Source organism: Choloepus didactylus, chromosome 9 (genome assembly GCF_015220235.1).
Source record: "Choloepus didactylus isolate mChoDid1 chromosome 9, mChoDid1.pri, whole genome shotgun sequence".
Classification (NCBI taxonomy): Eukaryota; Metazoa; Chordata; class Mammalia; order Pilosa; family Megalonychidae; genus Choloepus; species Choloepus didactylus.
In genome coordinates this window covers 81,539,844-81,563,010 of record NC_051315.1, presented here as the reverse complement: position 1 = coordinate 81,563,010, position 23,167 = coordinate 81,539,844, and the positions used below count along the sequence as shown (strand labels likewise).

The window sequence follows — 23,167 nt, the reverse complement described above, 5'->3', positions numbered from 1 at the left end:
ATTATCAAATCCAACAACCGGCTCTCATCCTACTTGACTTTGTATCTAATTTGACGTTACAGATGACCTCTGCCCTGTGTCTTCCTCCCTTGGCTGCCAAGATGCTACTGTCTCTCTCCTCCTCTTTCTCTGACCGCTCTTTCTTAGTGTCTTTCCTGGCTCTTGTTATTCTACATGCCCCCCTGTGAGTTAATATTTCCCAGGATGCTACACTTAACCATTTTCTCTTCTCTTTTTATGCTCCCTCATTCACTCCCATGAAGTCAACTACCATTTATGAGATGCCAGTGTCTCCCAGATCTATGACTCCAATCTTGATCTGAGCTCCAGACTTTCCTGAGCTCCAGACTTTTGTTTCTAAGTAGATCCTAAATAGCTCCACTAAGATAAATGAAGGGCTCTCAGATGCAACATGTGCTAAACAGAGCTCATTGTCTCCTTCACTGTGGAAAGCAGCCTCCAAGATGGCCCTCGAGGACACTCACTTCCTGGTATTCATGCTCTCTGCAATCCCCCACCCTTGAGTGTGGGCTGGACTTATTGATGCATTTCTGGTTAAAAGAATATAGCCCAAGTGATGGGATATGACTTTTTTGTAAGTTACAAAAAGATAGTGACTTTCATCTGGGGTGTTCTCTCTCTCTTTGATTGCTGGATCTGGGAGAAGCCAGCTACCATGTTGTCAGGTATCCCTGTTGGAAAGGCCTACATGAGTGAACTTGAAAGCACATCCACCTCTAGCCCAGCCTTGACATGACTGAGCCCCCAGGTCTCTTGTGAGATATCCTGAGCCAAAACCACCCAGTAAGCCATTCCTAGATTCCTGACCCACAGGCACTAAAATAAATGTTTGTTATTTTCAGCCACTAAGTTTTGAGGTAATTCGTAATGCAGCAACAGATAATTAACCTCACCTACCTGCAAATGTACCCTCAATCTAAGTTCTAGATTACCGCAGTCAATTAATTCATCCAAGGTGCTTTGGAATAGAAATCCTGCCTTCTGACAACACATTTTCTGCTCTGGGAAGTGGTCTGAATGGAGGCTGTGGACTAATTCTGGACACTTGCCAAGAAACACTCTTCCTCCTGCTCCACAAAACCCACTGTCTCCTTGCTTCTCTTCCCCTACTCCTTTTTGATATCGCCTTCCCCCAGCTATACCCCAGAAGCTGATTCTGACACAAGAATCTGAGTGCAAGTGCTTGATTTGGGAGGTATAGGGTAGGGGCATGAGAAACTCATACAGAAGGGGCAGTCAAGGTGTGGTATGATGAAAAACTTGACTGGTCTTTGTCTCCAGTTCCTGGGGAAGCAACCTCTGAATCTGAAATTTCCTGTGATAGGAGTGCCTTTCGTTCTTCATGGTGGGCCCATGAGCACACCTGATAGTTACAGGGCAGAGCAAGCCAAACCTGCAGGTTTAGGGAAGAGGCTGCCTCAACCAGAAAGATCAACCATGATTAGGGGCTTGGGACTTCGGTCATATCAGCTCAATTCCCTGACCTCCAGGCGAGGCAGAGGGCTGGAGACTGAGTTCAACCTTGTGGGTACTAGTTCCATCAATCATGCATATATAATGAGACCCCGTACAACTTCAGTGAGTTCTGTGAATCATTCTAGCAAATTATTGAACCCGAGGGGGTGGTGGGAACCCCCAGATTTGTAGCCAGTTGTAGCAGAAGTGCTCTTGGCCTAGGCCTCAGAACTTGTGACTGGTATCTAAAGACCAATTATGTAGAGGATTGCCTTCAACTTGTGGATTCTGACCTAACTCTGGGTAGTAGAGTCAAAATTGATTTGAATTGAGTTACTGCAGTATTTGCATTTGGTATCAGAAGCTGTGTTGTGGAAACTGTAGAAGTTTTAGTTAACATTGACAAAAGAGTATGCTAATAAACCAGTTTTCACAGTGGGCTTGATTTGGGGAGGTGGGGGGGTGGGCGTTCTGGGAAATGGTGCTCAAGACATGCCTCAGAACTATCCAATCTAAAAAGCGAGGGAGCCAGAGTATTTAGATTCCAGTTCCTTAGAGTCTTTCATTGAGGACTGTTCCTGTGGGGGGTTAATACCTTGGTATGCCTGGCCTATTGCAAGGTGGCAGAGCTGCCTTCCATGTCTGGAAAACAGCACCCTCAGGCACTGAGACACAGATTTTGGCATTTGGTGGCCAGAGTTCACTGAAAGTTCTGAGGGATGTTGGTAGGGTACTGACAGCACTGTCTACAGTCTACCCCTTGCTAAACTCAGATCCCCATCTCCTGCTCACTCCATCCTGTCACCGCTTCTTTAAGGTGGTAGACACGATTTCTAAAAAAACAAAAACCCAGAAAACAAAACCTTACAAAAAGATTAGTGGAAAAGCCATTCAAATGTTCTATCAGGCCTAGTGATCCAATTCCAGAATCTCATTCTGGGGATCTAGTTTTAGGGAAGATTTCCACTACCCAATGACTTATTTAGGTTCCCCCCAAAGCAGACCCTGAAAGGATCCAAGTGCAAGTAGTTTATTTGGGCAGTACAGGAATTCCAGTAGGAGAGTGCAGAAGTGAGGCAGGGAAGGGAAGGCAGAAATAAAGGGTGCACTGTAAGCCAGCTGCCACAGCTGCAGGAAAACTCTGGGAAACATGCCTCAAAATTATCCCACCTGAGGATCAAGCATAGCGGCAGAATGGTGTTTCCTGGGTCACACCCACACTTTTGCATGGGCATATTTAAGTTCAAGATTAAGGCAGTAAACATTTCTTTGCAGACAAGGAAATGGATCTGAGGGTTCACTAAGTGTATACTGAGATAGCTGTGAATTCTGTGCAGCATTGTTACTCGTTAGTAATGACTGCACTGTAGTCATTACTGACTTGTTTCATGTTTTCTTCCCTTTTTAAAAATCTTTTTGATGGCTCAAGAGGCTTTAGCGACTTGATTAATTAAAAAGGTATAGAAAGGGTAAGGGATCTTGGTAAGAGTGGGAAGTAATTAACACTGACCAGCCTGAAGGAACAAGGTGGGAGTGGGGGTGGGGTTAGGGGCGATAATCTTTATGGAGCCCAGCCCAGAACTGGGATCTGGAAGCATGGGCTGCCCGGCAGGAAATGCAGCCATATAAGGACACAGACACTGTCAAAGCTGAGCATGGGGAAGAAATACCCCAGCTTCTCTCTCGGGCCACGGTCTGATCTCTTGCCATGCCTCCCCTGACTCAACCCAAGAAGAAGCCAGTGGACCAGGAAGCCTGAGTGATGCCCATGGAAGAATCAGCCTCCTGAGGCCCTGCTGTCTGTTTTAGATTATAAATGTTTCAAGTTCAGAAATCATTTGACTTAATTTGTTCTTAATGATCACCTTGTTCTTAGGTGTGCCTAGAAAATGTTAATGATGATCACTTTTGTCGTACTTAGGAAACCCTTGAATTTTTGTTTTACCAAAACAACGTAATTTCGCCATCTGAACAAGAGACCCTCAATTTAAGAAATAGGTAAAGTACAATACCTAAATTTGATTTTGAATTTATCTCAAGCCATCAGAATCTAGGCTTTCTCTTCCTTGATACTTTCACAGCTGTGTCACCGGAGCCCTCAACTGACCCACAAAAAGGAGCTGGAGGCAACATATATTTCCTAAATAGTGTCTAGTTTTCCCTGACCATTAAAGACAGAAACTAGAACAGAGGCAATAATTTAACTTGGAAACTAATTTCTTCTGTAGCTATCAATGAGTTCTAAAATCTCTCAGTGCAGTTTTCCCTTTCACAAAACGAGGACAATGCCAAATTTACTGGTTTGTGACGTGGATTAAGTCACAAGTATAACCATAAAAACAGCCTTGTAAACTTTAAATAAAAGTGTTATTTCTAGAATTTTTCCACTCAGTGCAGGAAAGAACAGACTGTGAAATGTTTTCCTTTGTAATTAATAAATAATCTGTGGGTGAAAATTTGAAGATGCAAGTGAAGCTAAATGAACCATGGCTCAAAACCTAACTACTTCTTGGTTTGCTTCCTTCATCGAATTCCTCCTTACTCTTCCCCTCTCCCAAAACCACATATACAAAACACACTTCCACCATTAATCATGGGAATTCTTCAAGGTTTATTTATGGATTACCAGTTTATAACTAACTTTGATTTTTGTGGAGTGTATCTAGGACAATTACTTCAAATTCTCAAATCCAGTGTGGACCTTTTACACTCTTTGGATCTGATGTTTCTTGCTGCCTGCAGCGCACCTCTACTCACATGTACCGACAGCCCCCAAACCGAACCTGTCTGATGAACCTGTCTGAAACAAAATATTATTGTAAACCTAACTCCCTTTCCTTCCTAAGTTCTCTTTTGGAAAGTGGCGCTACTATTCTCCCCCTTCCCTAGCTTCACAACAAATCATGGATAATTCTTATCCAATTGGTCAGTATGTTCCTTCCACTTGCACCATTTGGTCCATAATCAAGACCTGCCACTTCATCAACAATCGTCCTCTTCCTTTACTAGGTCATGAGTGTCGCTCGAGAGCAGGAACAAGGTCGAATGATGTTTGTATCTCCGGTTCCTAACATTGTGCCTGGGTATTTGAAGCAGGTCCTCAACAAATGATTGCTGAATGAATGAATGATGAATGATTGGATATAATTCAGTTTTGTTCCTCTTGGTTCTTATTCTCACTGTTGCAACTTGAATTGCTTGACCACCTAAGACTGCACAACTGCAACAGCATTCTAGTCACTCCCATCCTCCACACATCATAGCCAGAAATCAAGCCCTTTGGGAGCTTCTTGGGACATAGTAATACAAAACTGGCTATGAGATACAATTTGTAGTACTTTGTCATTATGTTCCAAACATTTCATTGACTGTTTTCTCCTCTTCAAAAACTTCTAATTGCTTCCCAAATTGAATGAGAAATTTGTATGAGTTTCAAAGGATTTCTAGTGGATATTTTCTTTTCTACGTTTCACCTCTAAATTTTTGTTTGAAATCTTTGCTCTAGTCCATTATATTTTCCCTAGGATATTTGAATGTGACTTTCCTGCCCCTCCACCAGGGCCTTTCATATACAACAGTCCCAAAGCAATGTTCTCTCACTTCTCTACTTACTTACCTTCAGAATGGTTTGATATTTACTTTCCTTTGGAAGCTTCTGCAGGTATCTAGACACCACCAAAAAAGTAACCAACCCATCAATACACATACATAGTCTAGTTGTTTTGACATGTGTATATTTAGGCTTTATTTGTACTTTAAAGTGTTAACTGTGTTATGGTGTAAAATTTTTACACAGTATAGGACACTTGGGTCCAAGTAAATGGGACGGCATAGAGTGCACGTGGACTGCGGCATCAAACAGGTGGACTGGTCCAGCTTAATACTGACAGCGAATTACCCAATCTCTTGAGGCTGACATTTTCCCATCTGCAAAATAGGGATGACACTGATGATTACATGCTGGAGTTACAGAGGATTAAATGAAAAGTAGTTGGCCCGGTATGAGGAAATGGTAAATTTGATAAATGGCACCACTGCAATTACTACTAGATTAAAAGTATCACACTGTTTTGGATCATTTGCCTCATAAAGGCATAACTAATTGCTGTCTTTGTAATAGAGGGCCATGGAAGAAAGTGACTTGTTTCTCCTATAAACCAGCTACATGCAAACCTTGGAGATAATTGTGGGCTTGTTTCAGACCATTGCAATAAAGTGAATATTACCATAAAGTGAGTCACACAAATTTTTTGGTTTCCCAGTTCATGTCAGTTATGTTTACACTATATTGTAGTCTATAAGTGTGCAGCAGCATTATTTTTAAAAAAACAATGTACATACCTTTTCTGGTTTGCTAAAGCTGCTATTATGCAAAATACCAGAAATGGATTTTGTGTTTTGTATTAAAAAAACCCATTTTATAACAGGGATTTCTTACATTACAAATTTCAAGTTCTAAGGCCATAAAAGCATCCAAACTAGGGCATCAACAAGAGGATACCTTCACTGAAGAAAGGCGATGGTGTCCAGAACACTGGTCAGCTGGGAATGCACGTGACTAGCATCTGCTAGTCCTTTGCTCCTGGGTTGTATTTCAAAATGGCTTTCTCCAAAATGTCTCTGGGCTTCTTCTGTCTCTCTTTAACGCTCTCAGATCACTGCTTGGTTCTCCTGGGGCACTTCCAAGTATCTGGGAGTCCTCTCTTAGCTTCTCTGGGGCAAACTCTGGACTTCATCTCTTAGCTTAGCATCTCCAAATGTCCTTCTGTCAGCATCTCCCAGTGTCTCCAAGTATCTGGGTCTGTGCAAGCTCTTAGCTTCTCCTGGGGGCAAACTCTGGATTTCACATTTTAGCTTCTCTCCAAAATGTCTCTCTCAGCTTCTTGGAACTCTCTTAAAGGACTCCAGTAAACTAATCAAGACCCACCCTGAATGAGTGGGTTTACACCTCCATGGAAATAATATAATCAGAGTTCCCACACACAATTGGGTGGGTCACATCTCCATGGAAACAACCTAATCAAAAGGTTCCACCCGATAAGACTAGATTAAAAGATCATGGCTCTTTTGGGGTCCATAAGAGCTTCAAACTGGTACAATACTTTAATTCAAAATTACTTTATTGCTAAAAATGCTAATCATCATCTATGCCTTCAGCAAGTCATGATCTTTTTGCTGGTAGAGGGTCTTGCCTTGATGTTGATGGCTGCTGACTCACCAGGGTGGTGGTGGCGGAATGTTGGGGGTGGGTGGCAATTTCTTTAAATAAGACATCAATGAATTCTGCCACTTTGATCAACTCTTCCTTTCACAAAAGATTTCACTGTAGCATGCAATGCTGTTTGATAGCATTTTATCCACAGAACTTCTTTCAAAATTGGAGTCAATTCTCTCAAAGCCCGCTTCCTCTTTATCAACTAAGTTGACGTAATTCTAAATCCTTTGTTGTCTTTTCAACAATGTTCACAGACTACATCTTCACTAGGAGTCAATTCCATCTCAAGAAACCACTTTCTTTGCCAATCCGTAAGCAGCACCTTATCCATTCAAGTTTCATCATGAGATTTGCAGCAATTTAGTCACTTCTTCAGGCTCCACTTAGAATTATAGTTCTCTTGCTATTTCCACACCTGCAGTTACTTCCTCCACTGAAGTCCTGAATCCCTCAAAGTCATCCACGAGGGTTGGAATAAAATTCTTCCACGTTCCTGTTAATGTTGATATTTTGACTTCATAAAACAGGATCTTTCTCATTTTTAAATATTACAATATATTTTTTCTCTAAAAATTAAATAACCTCAAATTTATTTCACTTTGAATAATTTTTTTAAAGTGGAAATTGCCTTTTTATGCCCTAAGAATTGGAGTTGTACTCAACTAAATCTGATATCCTTATTTCATTATACAGGCTATTGTCTTCTAATCAACAAAAATCGGAAAGCTGTGGTCCAATTTGAGTTAGCAGAAGTATAAAAAAGAAATTCACAGTCAACACATGGGCTACTTTCTGATAACAGAAACCGCTAGCTGAAGTCAGAAATAAAAAGAACATAGCTCATTTTAACTGATTAAAAAACCTCTATGTTACGTTGTCAAGGTCTTAAGGATGGAAAGTATGTACTTATTTGTGAAGCATAACCAAAATGATGTGATGGGACTTTGGAGAGCTTAGCATGTGAGAACATACTACCAAAGAAATCATTTGGTCTTCTGGGACGGATAGCAAATAGCAGGGGATGGGTACTAGACCACAGATGTTTGGTTTAACTGTTCACGGTTGAGGATAGTAGTTAGTAAATTGTAAAAACGCTTCTGCTGAACCAGTTACTGGTAAGATTCCACCTACGTATGCACTACTTAAATATCTTCCTACACACTCAAGTCTATGCGACCTGTCACATACGGTGCCTGTGACAGTTATAAGAGAATGGTCTTGCTTGCTTGGAATTGTGTGTGGGTGTTAACATGACACTTTAAACATAAATTTATGAGGTGCAGACTTTTAATGCAGATGACTCATAAGGTTTCAGAGTGTGTAAATAAGCAGCACGATCTAACTTATACCATCATTGGGGCTCATCCACAGCAAAATTAGCTTGGGTTGTTTGTCAAATTGCTTGGACTACCAAGAAATTCACAAAATTTGTCACTCTTAATAAATCAATTAGAAAAATTCCTGAGTTCATGATTTTAACATTTGTTTGGCTTTGCCATCCTGAACTAATGTTAAGGACATAATCTGCATTTTCCAACATATTTTGATGGCAGCTTTAACTAAAGTGATTACTCTGAGACTCTGAAGAAGCAAGACAATTTTTGAGAAATTTCAGTGGAAAACTTAGAGGAGGCAATTGTAAAGTAAAAAAAATTAAACAGAATTACTTTAGAACTATAGTTCTTTAGGCAGGTTTTCTCAATTGTATCAACACAGAAAAATGTCCTATATAGAAGGAATATTTGTAAACACCTTACTGAAAGTTCAGTGAAGATAATAGAGGGATTAAAGTGCATGAAATATAAAGTCAAAAATTAGGATAGGCAAACACAGAAAATTCGGGACTCCAGCAATAAGAATAAAATGGAAAAAGAAAGGTAATGAAACATCTTGTATGAATGTTGAAATAAAAACTAAGATTAGGATTTCATGTGAGTCATCTGTAGTGTTCCCAGTTTGAGGGTTTTATCCAGTTCCTACAAAAATGGCATGAAAACTTTAACTGAAGATGAACTGGTATAAACTAGACATTTAACATTATTTGAGTGATACTTTGGAAGTCAATCACCTAGCTATCAGAATAACCCTGGAAGCTGTGAGCAAATGTCAGACAAAGCTAGGACAACCAAATTCAATAGGATGTTGTTTTAATATAGAAGAACTGTATAGTCCTAAGAAACAAGAATATGAAAGAATAAAGGAATAAAGGAGCTTAATTAATCAAGTTTGTAAATGGAAGCAATCATTATTAACAGCCCCTTAAAAGTGATTAAAATTTGCTCCTTATAAATACAAAAAGATTCGTAAACTGAACTTAAAAACTTAAGGACAACTAAAATTTTGAATTATGACTTTAATACACTGATTATGAACATAAAAAATTTATTGATCAGTTTATTCTGTGCAAAAAACAGAAACACCTTTAGCTGATTTTTCCTTTTGTTACATTTTTATAGGTCAGTAGAATCAGAAGCCAGAGAAGAGGATTTAAAGCTTTAACTATTATAAACTCAGAAAGTAAGAAAAATCCTATCTCTAGCATTTAGCTCTTGATCAAATCTTTGTGAAATACAAATTATCTTATAGGGGGTCACTAAGGAAATAGTTAACAGCAAGGTTTTTGAGATTAAATGCATTTACAATAAAAATAAACTTCAGGATTAAGTGTGATGGATGCACAGCTGTATGAGGGTACCCAGGGGCAACTGATTGTACACTTTGGATCTTTAGAAAATTGTATGGTATCTGAACAATCTCAATTAAAATGAAAAAAATAAAAAAATAAAAAAATAAACTTCAGGATACTTCAGGATAGTGGATGGTTCTTTTAATAACTCTGGAGGGCCACTTGAGAATCCCATTTATGAAATAATAACCAAGAGATAATAATGAATAAATAAGCTTAGATTTCTTGAACCATCATCCATGCACAGCTGGACCATAAGGTGGTTTCTAGTTAAACATCAGCTACCATATTTGGTCATTTGCTTCAAGTTGTTACCAGCACAAAATGTTTGCTCAATTCTAACTTCACCTATTCACTAACTGGAAACAGACTCCTAGTTTCATTAGGTTAACACTTTGGTTGATTTTCTTTTCAAGACTCAGTGCAGTATTAAGTGAAGTTACAAGCTAAATGGGTACTGTGTCAATAATAATTGACCATTTAAACAGCCAAGTGAGCAGGCCACATGCCACATGGAATGAGGAGTTACAAGGAAATTTCCTGCACTCTTGTTCAGCTTTTAAACCTTAAATACTGACAACTATAATTGAAAAGGTACAGTAGGTGCTAGGAACACCAAATATTCAAGCTTTTACCCAAGTGGTTTTAACAATCAAGGACAAGGAAGCAAGTACATTTTTCCCTGCCCTTTGACAGGTTTAATGGGACAGTCAAAAGAATTATTATCCTAATAAGCATATCTGTAGCTGATATTCAACTCCACACACAAAAACAATGGCAATAATTTTTTTCCTCTTCTTGTTAATTATTCCAGACCTGGCTGATCTTTCCTTCTGAATCTTACCCATTAAATGTGCTTTATCCATAAAGTGGCTACTACCATAATGTCTAACACAGAGAAGAGCTTCTTATTCATTCCGAGTCTAAAATACACTAAAATGTGTATTTTTTTATATGACTGGTTAGTTCCCATTCAACTTGGTTTGGGGTTCTCAAAAGGCATGGTCTGTGTCTTCTATTTCTTCTGTGGCCTTCACCTCCACCTAGCACCTAGCACAGTGCTGGGCACATTGGAGCACCCACTAAATATTAACCTATCAAACCCATCACTTAAAACTATGCTGCAAGGTTCTTTACCACAGGTGAGTTCGATTTCACATAATTAGCCTGTAACACAGAGGGCAAATCACATTAAAACTTAATAGATACGTAGTATATTACAAACGTTAAATCCTGATGTTCCTCCTTTTGGTTATTAATATACTTAGTTAGAAATGGTGGAGATTTAAAAAATTGTCCTTGTAAATTTCTTAAAGCAAAACAAATATAAACCAACCTCTGTCTCTGACAAAGCAGAGAGAGTCAACTGAGGACCCATTTGCCAAATAACTTCTCAGAAATGAAGGTAACTGATGAAAGCTTTTAGTCATGATTTAAGACATATGCTCCTGGACCCCTTATACCCAAACCCAGCCCAAATAATGAAACAGGTGATGCAGAACAGCTAATAGTATCTACCGTGGAAAGTGTTGTGCAGAAAGTGCTATAAACATAAGTGTGTGAGGCACAGAAAATCTTTATTGCCACAGGAAGCAAGTGCACTCGTCCCACCTCACCAACAGCTTTAATAGTCACAAAAATGCAGACTTCACATAATAAAGTGTAACACAAACCTGGGGAGAAATGGTCCCTTGGACTATATTGGCTGTGATACTGAGGTAACCAATTGACCTTGTTCAGTGAAAATACCCCTAACACAATGAAAAAATCAACTAGTTATAACATCCAATTCATATATACACTTCAAATAAAAATATATATTATTTGCTTTAATGTATAGCAAGTTTCATACATTAGTGTTTACAAAATAAAAACTGTATTCTACTGAAATTTTTCTTGTGCTTCCCTCTTATCACTAAGCTTGAAAGACCATAAAATTATGATACTTAAGGAAACTTATTTATGGATTTAAAGATGCAGTGTGTGGGCCATGAAAGACTGATAAATATTAGTTGGAAGAGTACTGCATCTTTAAAAACGGTTGCTAATTAAAATCTACAAACTTGAACTGTAAGACAATTAAAAAAAACCCACAAAATTTCTCAAAATAGATTAGAATACAGTAAACGTTTCATGAAACTACTGAGATACTAACCAGTGCTATGGCTAATATTAAAAACTGAACATTCTATTTAAATCGTACTTATACTATTTCTACACAGTGAACAATACAACCACAATAATCAACCTCAAGCTAGCAACAAAGTTGCAAGGCCCATAAAAAGCTTCTCCAGTGGGCAAAACACTACAGTACAGTAAAACATGTAGGAAAGAAATAGCCTGTTAATAGTATAAAAGTTGTTCACTGGTGTTTCTATTGTAAAGCTATTCTACAAATCAAAATAAAAAAGCAATTATATATGTGACAGTGATCAGAGACTACAGTGCAGACATTTCATCTAACAGTTGGCTGATAAATTTAGTATATAACATATGACCATATATTTTACATAGCTATGATGCAGAGCTGAAGTGAAAACAAAAAAACACATATTCCAAGTCAACATGCTCTTCTCAGCAATACCTGGGTTTAGATTTACCTGTAGCAAATAGGTAAAGCTGTCAAATATCTTCCCCTCTTGAACCAACGGAGAAAAATGAGAGTTAGCAAAATCTTATGTGTACTTTGACCACTATGGGTTCCAATGTGAAATCCTCATTTATAAGTAAGCGAGTACATTACTAACATTTAAGCATAACCCCATATATATATGCACACAACCCATTAATTAAATAGTGGGAATTAAAAACAACACTTTCAAGTTAAAATGAATTTTAAGAAAAACTACATTCACAAATCTAAAAGGTGAACAAAAATGAAATTGTAAAATAAATAATGAATATAGGTGTCAACTAAAGACCCATAGAAACATCCCTGCAAATGCAGATGCAGTGATTGTTCACACTTGTGATGGGGTTTGGGTGGGAAGACATTCCCCGGTTGAGAGCCTTCTAGTCTTTCTCTGACTCCTATACATGGAGAAGAATTTCTAGATATAAAACCATATTACTCAATTAATAATAGCCTTTGTTAACAGTCACCTTCCTTATCACATTTCAGGTTAACTTACTATATCTTAATCTAGTTAACACATTCTGAAATAGCAATATTCAAATCAAGGCCTTTACACTATCAGTCCACTTGTTTCAAGTTCTCTGTCCAAGTAATAGCTTCCTATTTTTGTTGTTATTTTAAGTAGCAATTATATAATGCAATCTGGGTCAACTAGATAAGAGAGATTTCCTACTCTATTTGCTCATATTTTTAATTTTCTTCTATTATTTATCAATTATGTAAATGTGGTACTGGTGAAACTAGTAAAAATGACATTACATGAATGAATGCTACAAGTGTCCTGTTACACAGAATCCATTTTTATCAAATATTAAATCCATGAAATTTTCCTTGGCTTAAAATGAGCATTTACTTTCCATTTTTCCAAAATCATTGCAACCTTGCCAATAATTACATCACTTCAGCTTTCTTTTTTATGCTTCCAAAGATTCTAAACTCTGACATTTAATAATATTTACCCTAAATACACTTAAATTAGACAATGAAATTCAAGTAAAATAAACTGTATCCACATCCATAAACCACACAAGTCTCAACATCTAGATTTCACTTTTATAAATTACACAAATGCCTTGTACATTCTTAAATAATGAATGCTTACAATATTAATTTGTAAGCCTTTCCACATAAATGACTTACACAGGAATGTGAATGGATCAATATTCTGTTACAAATTGCAACACTCTCTGGATTTTCTTTTTGTGGCTGTTGTTCTGTCTTTCTGGTTTCCAAAGACTACTGTACCAGTCCTTAGGCTTTGGCTATGAAATCGGTTTGAGCTGAATGAGGCAACATTGGTTATTAAGGCTTATTTCTATGATGGAGCATTATCCTTAAATCTGATGCCACTTCCAGAGGACAATAAGACAATCACAGCTATCTTGAATCTTCAGGCTCTGTTTTGATGACTTTCTTTTCTAAGGTAAAAGCCGAGTGAGGGTAGTCTTTTAAAATTCCAAGACTCTCTGGGTAAAAATGGAAACAGGAAGTGTGTTGACATTTTAAATCAATGGATCACGAGAAATAAACTCTAACTTATAAACCAAACCCAAAAACTCCATAACAAATAGTATCAACTCATCATGATTTGGCAATTCCATATACAAATTTTATGTTTACAGAATTGTGGTGACGAATTTGGATTCTGGATTTAAATTCCACCTCTGCTAATTACTAGTGGTATACAACCTGTGCAAATCTAAACCTCTGTGTCTTCATCTATAAAGTAGGGATAGTATCTACGCAGGGTGGAAGTGAGAGTTGAGTGAAATGATGAAATGCATGTAAAGCACTTAGCATATAAAAGACAGTATTTTTTTATTAATGCTTGATCCAAGATGATAGGTAAACTACATAAAATAAAACTGATCACTCATACACAAAAAAGTTACTAGTTCATTTACTGCCAATGAAGAAATGAGACAGAAATAAACCTTCCATATTTTTAAAAATTTCCCTAGCTAGGAAATATTAAAGTAAAAGAAGGAAGGCTACTTTCTTAAGAAATCATTCCATGGAGTTACATGTGTATAGTTAGTATATTCTCTTACAAATACTAGAGAATGATCATAAAATGTAATCTTCACATAAAGTACTAATACCAGAGAACATACACACCCTGAAAGGCTTATAGAAAGATAAGCAATACTAATCGCTTTCTGAAATTAGGTAGCTCAATTAGAAATTCACTTTCTGTACACAGAAGGGATTTTATATTCCATATAAAAGTAATACAAATAGCAGGTACTATTTATCGAATTCCTAACAGCCATGTAATTCATATAGGTCATCTTCTCTATGCCTCATAACTGCCTTATGAGGTAGGTACTATTATTTCTATTTTACAGATAAAGCAACTGAGTGTCAGGGTAGTTAAGTAACTCAAGTAAGTATCAGGAACAAGATCTGAACCCAGGTTTGTGCTATATGGAGGCTGTCTTATTTCTATTCAGTTTTTTTTTTTTTAAAAACATAAAAGGTTTTCAGGCATTCCTTCATTCTGCTCTAACATAAAACCCTAGGTCAACTATATCTCTATGTAGTTAAACTAAAGGGTATTTCCACCATGGAACACATACGATCAATGTAACTGGAACATGTCTTCTTTAAAGAGATACTCAAAAGGAATATAGATTGGTAGAAAATGGGTTTTTTTTTTAAAGCACCTTAAAGAACAGATCACTTTTTCATGTTGTGGAACACAAGACCATGATGTAATCTTTAGAACGATTTCAATTTCTCAACCTCTCTTTTACATTTCTAAAGTGTCTAGAATCAAGAAATACAAGAACAAACAAAAGTTAAAGCACAGAATATTATTTAGGGCTTTGGCATATTTCGCATCTGCTAGTAGGAGCATAAAAGGAAACTAAAAGACATAATCTCTCTTTGATAGCAACATTTTTCAAGTAAACATCTAAGTTGCTCTGTCTAGGTAACAGAGGCAGTCAGGTTTAAACCTAATGCTTGCAAAACTACTTCTCCCACTGACTTACAATACAAACTTAGAGCCATTTACTTTATTTGGCCTCAGCCTCCTTATCTATAGAATTTGTGATTTCATCAAGTAATTCCTAACATTATTTTAACTCAAAGTTAAAGATACTAGATTCTTTCAAATGGCGCTGGTTTCTAATACTTTAACTTTGTCTAACTTATTTTACTTGTAAAAAATATGTAAAACTCCAACTATTATAAGGAGCTGCTTATCCCTTTGAAGAGTTTAGTTTACTTCTGATATAATAAGTATCATCCTCAAAAGGCATCTGCATGATGTTTAGATTTTTGTATACAAGGTTTCCTTGAGAACAGTAAACGTGTAGTCTATCAATTTCTTATTATGAAAGGCTAAAAAAGGGCAATAACATAACCGGTGCCAGCCAATTACAATTCATTTACATTTTTTTTTATAAACATCACCATTCATGTAATAGCTATACCAAAATAATCTAAATAATCATGAGTTTTTTTCCTGTCAATCTTCGGAATACTATATTCTCAAAAAGACTGACTATTATGACAACCTACAATTTTTCAAGGGGAGAAAAAGTGACTAGTAATGGTATTAGTAATGACCTATTTGGGGGTAGGGGAGATGATTACGAATTAGAAGGAGAACAGAACTTAAAGATGCTTTATTCAAGGATCACTCTCTTTAATCATGAACCACATTCTCACCTGATGAGTGGGACTTTGCCTCACTGGAGTAAAGTCTACTCAGCTCCCCATCCACCACAAAATGATGGGGCTGTCTGTTCTGTAAATTAGGCATTCGGAGATTCAAAGGTCTTTCTCCTAATGAAAAGAGGCAAAAAAAAAAAAAAAAAAAAAAAAAAAAAAAGGCAACATGAATAATATTGAAAACACACCATAGTTTTTCTTAAAAGTATGTTTTCACAAATTGCCTGAACTTTGCTTAGGAAGAAAAGAGTGAGGGAAACCAATGTGCCATAAAGAATTTAAATAATACTTGGAAAAAAATGTTTTAAATAATAATTTAGGAGGAAAATGGTAAGTCATTTCATGCGAGTCCCAAGGTTGTTAACTGTGCCAAGATATTTCTAAGAACTAATCACGGGCTAAACAAAAGACTCGGATTTCTAGTGAGCCTTTCAATTTTGGCATATAATACATCCCCTGTGTAATACATTTTCTTACTAGCTCAACCATTTTACCAAGGCATATCATTAATCACATAATAACAAATATTAGAGACAGGGACGGCTTAAAACCAAATGTAGATAATTTAAAAACAAAACAAAAACTATGGCAAAATCCAAGAAAAAATAGAGGTAGCAACAAAGATATGGTAGAAAATGATTTACATACCAAATCATCTCTGTAATAAACCTAAATCCATAAAACTTAGCAAACTGCCACTCTACACTGGATTATCCTGGCATCACAAATGAGAGTTTAAAATCTTTCATACATGCTTTTGCTTCTTAACTTTTAAGTCTATGGATGATTAGAAAAGTTAATCAAGACCTCAACTAAAAAGTTTCTACTCTAGTACTCTCATATGCTGATATAGCTAATATTTCACTCCACAGCTGGAAAAGGCTTAAGAATGGTATTCTTCCTTGGAAAGAAATCCAGTTTTTTTTTCTTTTTTTCCTTTTTTGACACTAGTAACCATTCTATAGAAATGTATAACACCATATGCAAAAAGAAGGAAATACATAATTATTTTTTCCTTCAAACAGTTATCACTATTTAAAATTCGAGTATATATTTAAATACATACTGTACATTTGTCTTGTTCACTGCTGCATCTTCAGTGCCTAAACTCATGCTTGGCACATGGGAGATATTAAAGAAAAGTTTTTTGAATGAGTGAATGACTAACTTGGGACTTTCTTCACGTGAGGGCATAAAAAATGAAATAATTTTAAAATGACTAAAAACACTCATGAATCACATAACTTTCTAAACTTAATAATTTGAAAATAACTTTCAATGTAGACCACACACAGTATTTTCATAGGGATTGTAGGCTGATGTGAAGACAGAATCAACACACAATTTTGAGTGTCTCTATTCTTACACTGTCTCTTTAAATCCTTGTACTGTCATAATACTTTAAAAGGAATTACCATTTTCTCTTAGAAACCAAATGTTACAAACTTCACAGTCAAATCTGTTTAGGAAAGTCTAACAAAACATGAAATTTTGGTCTTTTTTAAAACAATAAACATCTCCCATGGAATCCATTTACTTGGGGGAAATAATCTGTACTGTTTACATCTCCAATTCCTACCCACCCTTTACAATAACACATGTCAATTGCATGTGCCAGCTATTGTTTGGGGGTTATAAGGTAAAAAAATATTCACAACTAGAAGGAGGCATTCTTTCCTTTCTAGAAAATGGGACAACTTAAAAATTAATTTTGAAAGAAAACCTGTAACAGATTGTCTAGAAAATGACAAGATTTAAAAATCAACAATTTTTTCAGTTTCTCTTTAAAGTGCACAGAGTAGTAACAGGTTCTAAAGATGTACCTTGTCCATCGGAGTTATCAGATGTCAAGCCATTAGGGCTGTGCTCCTCTGAGCTTTGCCTGTAAAGTCCTGCAGACAGTCTTCTTTCAGCATGCTGCAGTCTCTCATAGCCAGCCTGGGCGCAAAGGAACTCCATCTGCTTTGCCATCACCTTTTCGGGCTGCTAGTAAGTAAAGCAAAAATAAAATCAGTAACTAAAACATTCTAGATTTTTTAATGGTTTAATGATGCCAATTTCAGACTCCAGCAAATACATTTAGTATATTTAGTATTCATTAAAATTAGTTCACACTTCATGTGGTTTACACATTCCATAAATATGCAGAGATGTCTGTATCTTCATGTTAAAACATAAAATGCTGGATTTTGTTCAAAAGGAAAAAAAACACTTTCTTCTCAGGCCTACAAAGAGCATTTTATTTCAGCTGAAAAGCAAAATAACCTTAGTTTTGTTTTCCAAGATATTGAGTCCTTTTAAAGATTTTTTTTTTTAAGAAACCTAAAAGCAACAGCAACATCTGCTATAAACTGCTTCTAACACATAACGGTAAAATCTTGGCATTTTTATTTTAGGATTTGGCACTACACAGACTCTGATATGATGACAGTTATGTTTGGGGGAGAAAAGGTGTAAAACGGCTGTCCAGAAGAACAAGACAAACACACTTCCCACTAAAATTAAACAATGCAAATTATGCAGAAAAACATCAGTGCCAAAGAGGAACTTCACCTTCATCATGGAATAAAATTGCAGTATTTCCCAACCAATCATAAAAAAAACATGTTTTAAACTATACGCTGAGTTGGCTGACATACAAATTTATCTCTGCATGTGTTTTGTAAGTTTCTTCTCTATGCACTGCTCTAAATTACTTACATGTGATATTCAAAGCAGTGTATTTGTGATATTTTGCCAGGGAGAGGTAAGAGTCAAAATGCATAGATATGAATCACTAGCATGCTATATAAAAGAGTGCTATATAAAGCTATATATGAAATTAGTTACAAAAAGTACTGATTCACAGTATTAAAAATCAATAGGTGAAATATATTACTTTATAGAGAAGGTACATAAATGCTTATACTATTTTCCTGAATGCATATAAATCAACCATAACTTCATTTCATTTGAACTTGTTACTAATTAACTGAAAAAATTTCAGTAAGTATCTCTGACGGGGGGAAGGTATTTTTCATCCTCTTAACATGAAAAAAACAAAACTTGGCAATACTAAACGTGACCATGAGCAAGTCTCCAGGGAGCTCAACAGAAATAAAACTTACAGTGCTTTTTAAAAGGTGATGTTTGCAGAATGGACTTTTTAAATGCTTACTTCGGTATACAATTAAATAACCTAATGGCAAAAGCACCTAAAGCTAAATATTAATTTACTAATATTTCAATATACATGAATTTAAACATTTTAATAATAGCTACAATGTTTATATTACTTATATCAGAATTGCATTACACACAGCCCAAACCACGTGGCTGTTCCTGATGTAGAACTGCTTCTTTTGGCTTTTTAAAGTAGAGAATCTGTCTCACTTCCTACAAAACTACAAAGAATACATAAGTAAGACTGTATCTGATTCTGTTCAAAACCCAAATCAAACTAAGCTGTTACTGCTGTCTTGTTGATACAGCTGTGGATCAGATGATCTTTCAAAAACAACCAGAAAGAAATTCAGTCCTTAGATACCTAAAACTGAAGCTAGTTGAAACAACCATTTATTTTTAAACCTACAAATATTATTATGAAATAAAAACTGGTAGTTAATGTTACCTGTGAACTCAGAGCTGCAAATTCTTCACCCTTAGCTTTAGCTTGCTGGAAGAGAGTCTGAACAGAATCTTGGAAATCTGGAAACCCATCCTGTGGGCCAGACAATCAGTCATTTTTACTTAGAGTAAACAATAAAGCAGCAACTGTATTACCAAAAATTCGGAAAATAAAGCAAAGAAAACCATCTTAACAACCATGGTTAAGATTTTAATGTATGATTATTTCTATTATGATACAGATACCTTATTTTCTACAGTTGCAGCCTCAATAAAAACATATAAGTGAAAAAGCAGGATAAAGAATTTAATCATTCACATTTTTTCTACATTGATATGTAGACTTCATGATCATTGATAATAATGGTTATATAATATTTCATCTAGTGGTTCAAATATTTAACCACTTATCCTCATATTGGACATTTAGATTCTTTTCCTAACTTTTGGTTATTATGAAAGACACTGCAAAAATATCTTCATGTAAATAGCATTTTCCATAGTTTGGGTTATTCAATACAATAGATTCCCAGAAGTAGAATTATTACAGAGAAATGAACATTTTTATGTCTCTTGACAGACGTTGCCAAAGGGCCTCTACTGGTTTATCACACCATCAACAATGTAGGACACGTCCCTCATCAGCACTGAATCTTGCTGTTTTAAACTTTTTAACTATTTATCTATATTTTTACTGTTTTGATGTTCAAAATATTCTAAATTCTATATACTGTATTCATAAATACTTTTATTTTGTTGATTTCTTCTATTGCTATAAAATTTACAAAGGCATTCTGCTTTAAAGATTGGATGAGATTCAAATCTACCCTCCAGTTTTACTAAACTTTATTTTGTTGTTTTTTTTCTTTTTTGTTTTTTAAATTTAACTCTAATCTACCAAGACTTTATTTTGGTATATGTAATATGGTAAATCATTAAACCTTTTTTTTTAAGTGCTATTTAGTAATCCAAGCTGAATTTTCAATTGTTGATTTGTGATTTCCCCATTATCATATTATACGATAGGCAATGCGGGTTTTGGAATTAGAAAGATCTGAACTCATCCCAAATCCACCACTTACTAGCTACGAGACACTGGATGAGTAACTTAACCTTTTGGAGCCTCAATTTCCTCATATGAAAAATAAGGATAAGAAAACCTATTTATTAGGGTAGGGGTGAGAATTAAAGTCTTTAGCACTACTACCCCTGAATAATACTTCAATTTATTTCCATTTTATATTTTAATATGGATTAGTGCTAATCCCCTAATTCTTTTCTCAAATATTTTCTTTTTTCTTTTCCTGTTTATTCCTCCAGATAAACTTTATAACTACAAAACATCATGGTTTTAATAATGCTACTGAAATCTACTAAAAGTGTCTTCACAAAAATTGAGTCGTTAACCTCCAAAACATGTAATCCCTCCCCCCTTATTTTATAAGTTATATATATTTGTAGCAGAGGGTGAATCATTAAAAATCAAAGTTCTAACAATAACATAGAAAAAGATGCAAAAAATACTAATAATAAAATATTTTACCTTATTTGAGATATAAGATGTGGTTCAAAATTTTTCCCCATAAAGGTCTTTAAAATAATTATTTCTCCACTGCAGACCCAATGTTTTTAAACATTTCACCTACCGAAATTTATTTCTTCAGCAATAATTAAGTAGCTAATCTTTTAAATTCTTCAAAGATATATAAAATAACATAATCAGAGCCAAAAGCAAATATATTTGACATCTTGAGATAGTCTTATGTAGCTCTATGATGGGTCAGTATACAATCAGAACTTTTAAAATATCGAAAACAGCTACCTTTCTAGGCTCCTAGCTACCCTTGGCTTGGAGGAGTATACAGAACACAGTTACTAAGTAAGCTAAAATAAAATGAACTTTATACAAGTATGTACAGTTTAAATCTAAATGAAAAGTTCACTTTTTCTTAGCCATTCCATTTTTTTCTCAAGAATGTATTAAGACATTAAAAAAAAAACACAAATTTCTCTTTACTAAACACCCCTTTCAGTTATCAAGTTCAATGAGACATGCTAGTAGAAGACTTAGAACAACATCATCAATAAGAATAGCTATCATTTTTCAGAAGCCTACAATGTACCAGTTCTTGATTATGTTCTCTATTATATACAGTATCTCATGTAATCCCCACCACAAACAATCCTGGGTTCCCATAATTTTACAGCTATAGGCACTGGCTTCAAAGCCTATGCTCGATCCATAAAAGCCTAGAGCTACCACCTTTATGAAACTCACAACAATAAATACTGCCATTTCTCTTACAGCTCTGTTCTTCCTAAGCTGAACTGACTAACTCGATGATTTGCATGGAGTTCAAAATACAATTGTATCACGTATTTGCCATGAGACCAGGCAGATCATTTCATCCCTGTGTCTCAGTTTCCTCATCTGTAATATGAGTCATTTTAAGGATGTGAAAAATTCTTAAAAAAAATACTTAGCACATTGCTTGGCACATAGAAATTACCCAATAAATGTTTGTTACTGATATTATAGTTTACCCAAAAAGCCATCAGATTTAATCAGAGTAAAACAGATAGCGTAAGTAACACCATATTTCTATGACATGGGAGGGGAAGATGGTGATGGGGTGTGGGGGAAAAGGTAAATTTTGGGGTTATTCACATAGTAAAGACATCTTAAGAGAATGAAGAACTAGGAATTAAAACTAAAACCAGCTATGTTGGTGGGGAACTGTTTTAGTGAAAACACTAGAAATCGGGAAACATTTGTTTATTCATTAAACAAAAATGTTGTTCGCATAAGTTTCCATACACAGTGCTCAATGCTGAGGATACAATGGTAAACAAGACAGACATGGCTCCTTCCCTCTTGACAAACACATTCTAGAGAGGGAAATGGACAAACAGATCCAGAAGCACAGTGGAGAGCACCATGTCAGATGAACCTTCTCAGCCAGTGCAACGTCTAGTTGAGACTGCACAGAGTTCTCTAGGAAAAGAGAACAGCTTATACAATGGCCTGGAGGCAAAAGGGAATATGAAACCCTCTAGAAACTGGAAAATATTTACTAAAGCTAAAATAGGGAATACACCAAGAAAGAGAATGATGAGAGAAGCTGGAAATTATGCAGGAGGCCTTTGTAAGTTATGAGGCCTTTGTATGTTGTGTTAAATTGAGATTTTATCTTAGATGCAAAGGTAAAGCATTGAAAATGTCTTAGGTAGAGAAGAGACTCATCAAATCTGCATTTTAGAAAGCCCATGCTGAATGCAATGGGACTAATAATTGGGGAGAGGGGTGATGCAAAGCTGGCAGTATGGAGACTAGTCAGAAGGCTAAGGTGGAGAGAGAGAATGGTGGCCTAGACCTGACAGTGACAGATAGGACACAAAGAAATAAATGAATTCCTGAAATGTGGCCCAGGCAACCACCTAGGTAACATTCATTAGGATAAGGAACCCAGGACACTGGGAGGTTTGGGGGGAAGGCAGAAAGCTGATGAATTCGGCTGGATAAGCAGATCTGTTTAGGTAAGACTGGAAGGAGATGCTCTGTAAGTTTGAAGCTAAGGGCAAGATTCAGGATTTAGGCCCTGAAGTCATCAGCTCATGGCCAGGCCTTGAGGAAGGACACTGAATGGGCAAAGTGGGCCTGGGCTAGAACCTCCAGGAGCTCCAAAATCTCTATAATGTTTTTGAAGGAGCTTATAAAAGGAAGGAGTAATCTAGTCTTTTCTTGTTAGGAACTAGATATGTGATCCCAGGCAAGAAAATTAACTTAATTATTTCAATGTTCCAAAATTTTAAATGGGGATTACACCACCTGCTTTACCTGCCCAATGGAGATTTGTTTAACTGAAGT

General features: G+C 36.0%; 1 protein-coding gene across 8 annotated transcripts in view; it reads right to left on the bottom strand.

Moving 5' to 3' along the window:
- Positions 1–4,842: 4,842 nt before the first annotated feature.
- The window catches only part of NAB1 (NGFI-A binding protein 1), a 58,803-nt gene continuing 40,478 nt past the window's right edge, over positions 4,843–23,167 (bottom strand). For 5 of the 8 annotated variants that reach the window (XM_037849462.1, XM_037849461.1, XM_037849460.1 and 2 more), the window contains 4 exons: positions 19,304–19,393; positions 17,517–17,679; positions 15,691–15,807; positions 10,936–13,478 (listed from right to left, as the gene is read on the bottom strand). In XM_037849462.1, coding sequence (XP_037705390.1) covers positions 13,390–13,478; positions 15,691–15,807; positions 17,517–17,679; positions 19,304–19,393 — 459 coding nt within the window. In that variant the 3' untranslated portion in view covers positions 10,936–13,389. Of the gene's footprint in view, positions 5,404–10,935; positions 13,479–15,690; positions 15,808–17,516; positions 17,680–19,303; positions 19,394–23,167 lie in introns of those variants that run through there. The other 3 variants (XR_005218789.1, XM_037849464.1, XM_037849463.1) reach the window with 3 other exon arrangements.